This window comes from Trachymyrmex cornetzi, unplaced genomic scaffold, assembly GCF_001594075.2.
Source record: "Trachymyrmex cornetzi isolate Tcor2-1 unplaced genomic scaffold, Tcor1.1 scaffold1426, whole genome shotgun sequence".
Lineage (NCBI taxonomy): Eukaryota > Metazoa > Arthropoda > Insecta > Hymenoptera > Formicidae > Trachymyrmex > Trachymyrmex cornetzi.
In genome coordinates this window covers 46938-55310 of record NW_017296012.1, presented here as the reverse complement: position 1 = coordinate 55310, position 8373 = coordinate 46938, and the positions used below count along the sequence as shown (strand labels likewise).

The 8373-nt window shown below is 32.9% G+C and overlaps 2 protein-coding genes across 3 annotated transcripts in view; one reads left to right on the top strand and one right to left on the bottom strand.

The window, feature by feature from the left end:
* The first annotated feature begins 898 nt into the window (after positions 1-898).
* Positions 899-2035, top strand: LOC108757430 (uncharacterized). Its single transcript, XM_018501843.1, has 2 exons — positions 899-1667; positions 1731-2035. The coding sequence occupies exons 1-2, from the start codon at positions 899-901 to the stop codon at positions 2033-2035; spliced, it is 1074 nt and encodes a 357-aa protein (XP_018357345.1).
* A 5017-nt stretch (positions 2036-7052) lies between these two features.
* Positions 7053-8373, bottom strand: part of LOC108757431 (probable cytochrome P450 12a5, mitochondrial) — a 9935-nt gene continuing 8614 nt past the window's right edge. For both annotated transcript variants that reach the window (XM_018501844.1, XM_018501845.1), the window contains exons 7-11: positions 8040-8223; positions 7794-7963; positions 7558-7636; positions 7265-7474; positions 7053-7196 (exon numbers count right to left, since the gene is read on the bottom strand). In XM_018501844.1, the coding sequence (XP_018357346.1) occupies positions 7086-7196; positions 7265-7474; positions 7558-7636; positions 7794-7963; positions 8040-8223 (754 nt within the window). In that variant the 3' untranslated portion in view covers positions 7053-7085. The remainder of the gene's footprint in view (positions 7197-7264; positions 7475-7557; positions 7637-7793; positions 7964-8039; positions 8224-8373) is intronic.

Here is an 8373-nt window from a genome sequence, read left to right as displayed (position 1 = left end):
ATAGGGGAGAGTGGGGCTGGTTGTGCCATGGGGCACAGTGTTCCAGTCGAGATTTCTCGAAATCCGCGCGATCGATAAGTATAATTTATTTTTCCAAATCCTCCTTCGGCATTTGCAAAAGCGATAACGTGTTTTGGTTAAAACCTGTAACTTCGGAGGTGAGGAATAAATGTGCGTGTAATTTGGGACATCAAAAGTAATTTTTCTTGCATTATTGCATTTCGTCATAGTTTTGTTTCTGGGATCTTGATTTCTAAAAAGAGAGGTTATTTGTGTTGTTTAGAGTTTTAGGTAACGGTCAAAGCTTAACTTATAGTAAAAATACAGTTTATATTTTTAAATTTATACCTAAAAATGTGTAAAAGGGCATGTGGGGTTCCTTGTTCCATTAAAAAGTGGGGCAGGTTGTGCCAGAAAACTTAAAACTGCCAGCAACAGGAATTTTTTTTAAAGGTTATGTTTCGGTGTTTAGGTATAGCTACAACCACAGTAAGAAAATGGTTCGTAATAGGAAAAGGAAGACGGAAAGATTCATAGATGAAGAAGCAATGAAGTTAGGAGTTGAAAAAATACAAGATGGGTGGTCAGTCCGAGCTGCTGCTGCGAGTTTAAATCTTTGCAGAATGACTCTTGACCGATATGTTAAGAAATTCAACTCGACTTCAGTAGAGGATCGACAGACAATTGTGTTTAAACCAAATTTCCAGTCAAGAGTTATATTCTCTTATGAAACTGAAAAAGAATTAATGGAATATCTATTAACTGCTTCTAAAATGCATCACTAACCTGAAAACAAGTCTTGGTCTTGGCTTATGAACTCGCAGTAATAAATAATATTAATTGTCCTCATTCGTGGAGTGAAAACAAATGTGCTGGGATTGATTGGTACTACGGCTTTATGAAAAGATGGCTTGGATTGTCATTGCGAAAACCTGAAGCAACAAGTTTAGGGCGAGCTACTAGCTTTAATCGCACTACGGTCAACGAATTTTTTGAAAATTTGGAAGTGGCGTATAAAAAATTAGGAAATAATATTACACCGTCAGCAATTTATAATTTAGATGAAACAGCTCTTACTACCGTGCATAATCCACCTAAAATAGTTGCAGAAAAAGGCCAGAAACAGGTTGGTCAAGTGACATCCGGTGAACGAGGAGTTCTTGTTACTGCTTGCTGTTTCATATGTGCGAATGGCAATTCGGTTCCTCCTTTTTTAGTGTTTCCACGTGTAAATTTCAAAGAACACATGCTCAATGGTGCTCCTGCAGGCTCCGCTGGAGGCGCGTGTAAAAGTGGTTGGATGAACAGCACATTATTTGTCGAAGTTTTAAAACATTTTCAAAATGAAACAAGGTCATCCATTGAAAATAAAGTTTTACTGATACTCGATAATCATGAATCACATGTTTCAATTCAAAGTTTGCAATTCTGCAACAATAATGGCATTATTCTTTTAATTTTACCGCCCCACACTTCAAATAAATTGCAGCCACTTGATGTAGCAGTATATAAATCTTTAAAAAATGCTTTTAATATTGCCTGTAATGACTGGATGTTAAGCCACCCAGGTAAACCAATTTCAATTTATGAAATTAGTGGCCTTTTCGGTATTGCATATCCAACTGCATTTTCTCCTAGAAATATCAAGAAAGGATTTGAAAGTACAGGTATTTGGCCTTTTAATCGAAATATTTTCAACGATGTTGAATTTTTGTGCTCTTCTGTCTCAGACAGACCTGCGATAATCAGTAATGTGGAAGTTCCATCGAATGAAAATTTTGATATAATGAATATGCCAATCATAATCGAAATGCCAAATATTTCTACTTCGGAACAGCTTACCATTCCAAATGTAAGTTGTGATTTATCGAACGTGATGAACGAACATAGTCCTGAAAATAATCCTCAAAGAAAGAAAGCAAATAAAATCAGATCAACAACAATTTCACCAGATCAAGTACGACCATATCCAAAGGCAGCGCCTAGAAAAGGATCTACTCGACAAAGAAAACGCAGTGCGATATTAACAGGTTAAGAGTTATATAAGTTATGATTTTTAGAAGAAAGATTTTTGTTAAAAAAAGTTTCTAAAACGAAAATATCTATTTTTAAAACGAAAACCAAAAATTAAGATGTGATAATTAAAAAATGTTGTAATTGTTATGAAAATATAAGATTTTATAATATAATTAATAAATATACAATGGTATAGAACTAAATTTTTCTGTATATAACTTCGTACAAATAAATAATCATTAATAATATAGGAAACTACACCTAATGTCCTATAACTTTATTTACACAAGGCTTGTCACACACTGCTCCATGATTTATAAGACTCGGCACATATTACCCCACGTCTATGAACAAAGTGCCCCACGCATGGGGCAGGGTGTGCCAATAGCCTACTTTTAGAAAATAATTTTTTTTGGTGTGAATTAATAGTATTTCACCAATAAAACCTAATATTTAATAAAATTAATACTATGCTAGTTCAATTAAGCGTATAAGAATTGGTAGGTAAGGAAGAAGAGGTTCTTTAATATCATTTCGAAAAAAAGTGGCACAACCAGCTCCACTCTCCCCTATGTTTTTTCAGGCCATTCATAAAATTATTTGCGAAAAATTAAGGATACCATTATTGTAGAAGAGTTAGATTTTGATATATATACTCGTAATGGTATCCTCAAATTAAATGACTTTGTTTGGAATCAAATATCATCACCTCGTTTCAAACCTTTAATAATTTACGCATGGTATAAAGCTGGTTATATAAAAGAAAAACCATCGGTTACATTCCAAACATTTTCACAATTTTGTTTAAATTTTGAGAAATATACATGTGAAATTTATAATTGTGAAGATATTTCATTTAATAGATGCAGTTATTGCAAGCTTCATCTATGTGCTAATCACAGTATCATTCGATCTGTCCACATTTGTGAAAATTATGTCGAATAACATATTATTGAACAATTGTTTGACAGTATATTATTCGACATATTTTCGCAAACACGAAGTTAATACATTTTCTTAAACATTCGTACGTTTATAAAAAAAATGACCAAAAATATAAAAAATATATACAAATATATAAAAGAAGTTCACAAAAGATTAAAAAAAACAAGGATATTATATATAATAATATATATAATATTATAATACGTAGAATTATAATAATATATAAAAAAATATAGAAAATCTAAAAAAAAATAAGGTAAAGGGGCAAACTAGATTATTTTTTTTGTTGCGTAATTTAATTAGTGATTAGGATACCGTGAGGTTAATCCAGATGAGCACCCAGCTCTATTTCTGTAAAAAGTTTTTTCAAGAGAAATCGTTTCTTTACTATTAATAATTTTTGTTATTATTTTGGTGTTCTATGCGTATCGAGCTTCAAAAAATCGGGTACAGATTCATTTGTTAGAAATATTGCTTTACACATATAAAAATCGAGTAATTGTTAAGAATAATAAAAAATTTTTTTTTAACAGACACACGCAATTTGGGCTAAAATTAATGACAGATTTCTTGTTATTTTGTCATAAGAAACAACTGTAAAAATTTTGAGAAACATCGGCGTCTGACATTTCTTAAGGTTTACTTGTAAGGTATCTCGCTTAATAGCAACCGAAAAATAATCCCCTAAAGATTGTATTTCATAGGTATTCAAATTATTCATTCCATGTTCACATCAAATGTGAACAAATTTAAAACATCAGGTTTGTCGTAATTTAATAATAGCTTTCTGGAAACATCTAAATTTAATAAACATTGTAATACTGCATTCGCATAGCATGAAACCTTGTCTGTATTTTGAAAACCACGTATAGTCCCAGCAGTCCTTTTTAATGGAGCTTTTTGTCCCGATTCTTGAACGGAGGAAATCATTTTCGACAATGTATGTCCACAAAACATCTTTAACTCTACGGTAACACTGTTTTGAAATAGTGATCATTTCTGATTCTGAATTATGTATTCGCTTCAATCGATTATATTCTATAATAGCTTTTTCAATAGCAAACACGGATGAAGGATCAAAATTAATTAAATGCAGTCCATCAAGAGATGTTACTCGAGATAATGCAACATAAGCCTGACCGCAACTAAATACATTGTTACCTAGATCCATAATAGCATTTTATAAACTCAAACCTTGACTTTTATGAATGGTAATACCATAGCTCAAATATATATAACCTGAAAATGAATTTTGTAAAAAAAGCTTCTCGTACATAATAATAATAATTAGATAATTTGTGGGAGGAATAAAATTACATACAATATGCAATAGTCCTGACAGACTTGGGAAATTGTTCGTTGCAGATAAACAGACAGAGATTTGAAAGTTCCAAATTTTGTTCCAAACATCCTTTCGTAAATTCCATTTGAGATCTTCTTGACATTTACTGGATGGATTCATTAATTATTAAACTCATACATAATAATAATTAGATAATTTGTTTGAGAAAAATCTTCTCGATGTTTTCTGGATGGATTCATTAATAAGAGGTTTACTTTACCACGGGTGGCACCCAGTTGGACACGGCTCAATTGGACACGAGCCACTTACAGCGCTTGAGACTACAAAGCTCCTAAGCACCGGTTGCTGTGATTGGTGGTGTCCAATCGAGACGTGGTCAATCGGGATCACCCTTTACCACAAGGAAACCTCGACAAGAAATGCATCATGAAACGTATTTAAAAAATTACATTACATGAAAAATTTGCCCCGCGATAATTGTTATATTAAAATACTCTGCTGTAATCTATACCACCATCGATGTGACGGTTTTCCTAATCTGAATAGTCATCAACTTTAAAGATTAATATCTCGGTCCACGGGGTAATTTTTTTTGTCAGATTCGTTCATTCCGTACAAAAACGTGTCGAGTAATTATAAAATGTATATTGCAGAAGCAGAAAATCACTTACGTGTTCCTTTACTACCATCGATGTGACGGACCTAACCTAACCAAAAGTGTATACACTAAGGGTACGTATCCATCGAGCACGTCATGCGTCGCGTCGTCCACCGCGTCACAACGCGACGCGAAAGAGAGAAAAGGTGAAGTTTAGTATACCCTTTTCTCTCTTTCGCGTCGCGTCGTGACACGGTGGACGACGCGACGCGTGACGCGCTCATGGAAACGTACCCTAATAATTAGTCGTGTCTCCAGATCGCAGCACTCGCTGATCATATATGTATATTACTACTAGCGCTCCTTGCGTAAAGAATGTCAGAAGAACACGAAACTAGCGCTCCTTGCGTAAAGAATGTCAGATGGACACCAAAAGAATGCGCGGAATGTGGTCGACGACAATAATGACAATAAGGAGGACGTATCTGAAAATGGACTGAAAAAGTAGTACTTCGGAACTTTGCGTCGCGATATCTCCGCTCGTAGGGCACGTAGAAAAAAAATAAAAGCACTTTTATCATACAATCCGTGTGGTGGCTATCGATTGAGCATACATGGAACGCGATCGGTTCAGCCGTTATTGAGATCCGACAATCTCGATTTGCCGCAACTCGTCGATTCGCGTAAAGCCCATTCTACATAAGACGCAGAACACGGATCGCAGGTCGCAAAACTAGAAACTAACCTAACATATTTTAATTATAATATGATTGTAGGACGCAGAACGCAGGACGCAGAAAGTTGGATCAACTTCAACTTTCGCGTCCTGCATCTTGCATCCTACATATTGCGGTCTGCGACCTATTACAATAATCTGAAATACGTTTCCCTTGTGACCTCCAACCTGCGTTCTGCGTCTTATGTAGAATGGGCTTAAAGGAGGCACGGAAGTGTCGCTTCGCGCAGCTTAGCGCCGAGACACTACCAGTGTCTCCAGATATTCGGCAGCAGTAGGTCGGCCGGACACGCTTATTCGGCTATCTTTAAACGTTAATATCTCGTTAACTATTGCGCAAACTGCAAAATGGTATAAGAATTTTCGATTCAGTTCGGTCCGTTCTACCTGCTCGTGACAGGCGTCGCGAAAATGTTCAAATACCCTGTATATGCATCAATAATTTACTAAATAAAGTGTATGTAAAAGACAGAACAATACAATTAAAATAATTATTTTCATTTGTATTGATATGTAAATAATATGTTACGTTTATTGTTTTTTATGAAGAAATTATTTGTATAAAATTGAAATAACTAATATATCATATTTATATTATTATTATTTTTCCTCTCAGAAGAAAATATTTTGTCCAGGGCACGCAAGAAACTTGTTACGGGCCTGAGTAGGTCGATAATTCTGATCGTTTCTGTGATCCAGCAAGGCACATTTTATGACAGCGCCGCTGTCACAATATCGAGGAACTAAAATAGTGCTCGGTGTCATAGCTTCACGTCAATTTTATTCGTAGCATATGAACGAAATTTTTGGCGACTCTTTTCTCTTATACTAAAGCTCCTAGCTCATTTCTATAGGCATAGTATTGTTCTTTGAGGTTTTCTGTAGGCTGCTGGCTATTTATTTTAAACAGGTAAAACCTCTGAAACTCTTATATGCAGCCCATATTGTGACGTGTCGACTATAGAAGCCGATAACAAAACTATAAGTCTTAAATTTTCTTTAATTTTTCGTATTAAATTGTAGCTAGCAGTCTGTGTTGTTGATACTTTAATTGTGGAGAAGGACTTTTCAATAAACACAATTAAGAGAAAAGAGCCTTCAAAAATTAATGGTACAACAGGATAATCCAGCATCCCCTTAATACCGTAATTTCTAGCATTAATTAGTCCAAATTATACTTTTATAAATATATAATTTGTACGTTTCAAGTAAATTAGAGCGTATTGAATACAAACATAAATACATATTTATTGTAACTTCTGATTACTTTGTTAATAAAATAAATAAATATATAATTTGTTATAAAGCAAATACGATTAACATCTTTTTCCCTTCTTTATATAGCTTTTGTACTGAAAGGTAATCTTACTGTAATAATAATTCTTATATTATATATAGTCTTAATAAAGATATTTCTTTATGTCTATAATAATAATAATTCTATTTTTCCGATTTTTAAAAGCATTTTGCATATTTCTTTTTATTTTTTAATTTTTATCTACGAAACGAAAACGTAGTGATCTATTTGGTACATTTATCATAAGAAATTTACTTCGGATTTCAGCATAATCATACTCGATTGTGAATTCCTGTACCACCTGTAAAAATAAAATATATATCAATTCTACATTATATTTGCGCTATATTATGTATAAAACTCATTTACTTTTGCAGTGAGTAACATCATTTGTGTTTCTGCCATTTTTCTTCCCAGACAGGATCGTATACCATAACCAAAGGGTAGACATGAATACTCTTGATAATCATTATGCGCATGTTCATCCTGATTCAACCATCTTTCTGGTTGATATTTCTTAGGATCTTCAAAATGTTCTTCACGCTGTGATGTTATTTGATTTGCCATTATGACAAAAGTCTAGAAAATTTAAATTATTCATTATAAATTACTTACATAACATATACATCACGTTTAGATTTGAATTAACGGGTACAACTTACTCCCTTTGGTATTATATATCCATGTAACGAAATTTCCGATGGCAATAATCTCGTCAAATAGGGAAATGCTGGTCGTAATCTTTTTAAAAAATATCATGTTACACACAATAATGTGTTGGTACACTTAATTTTTCTATTGCTATTTTTTATAAGGTAGTTTATAATTATTTAAAATTTAAAATAAAAAAATTGAATGAATACAAACGTGTTAAAACAGTTATTTTACTTTCTGTTACCTAAGACTCTCTTTTATACATGCTTTTAGATATGGCATATCCTTTAAGCTTTCTTTTGTTAAAGTATAATCGGTTTTAGACAAAACAGTCATTATTTCATTGTACAACCGTTTTTGTATTCGAGGATTTTTTGCTAAGAAATAAAGTAGAAACGCCTCGCAATTAATGACCTGAAAATTCAAAATAATTTACATTCTTATTATTTATATTATATGCAATAAATTGTGTCAAATTATTGCATATTACAGCTTGAACGCCTAGAATAAGCATGTCCATCAAAAGGATGGAAATGTCGTTTGGATGGATACGCTGAATCATCATTTTTTCCAGTAATGGTAAATTTCTCTCGTCATTCATAGATTCTTCTTGATTTGACAGCGATAAAGTTTGCAGTTTATTCTGGGTTTGACGAATGTATTTTCCAATAACTCTAGAGTAAAAATCCATAAATAATGTAAATACCATTCAAGAAATGAGTAAAATATAATATTAAAATTAAGAAAAATTATTATATTGACGTAATCAAATAAATAATATATTAAATGAATAATACATATATACAGGGTGTCTCAAAAAAAAA

Excerpts from the sequence above, each read along its gene's own strand:
- LOC108757430 (XM_018501843.1), top strand. The coding sequence starts at position 899 with ATGAAAAGATGGCTTGGATTGTCATTGCGAAAACCTGAAGCAACAAGT. Across the intron at positions 1,668-1,730 it reads GAAAGGATTTGAAAGTACAG|ACAGACCTGCGATAATCAGT; the intron begins GTATTTGGCCTT and ends CTTCTGTCTCAG.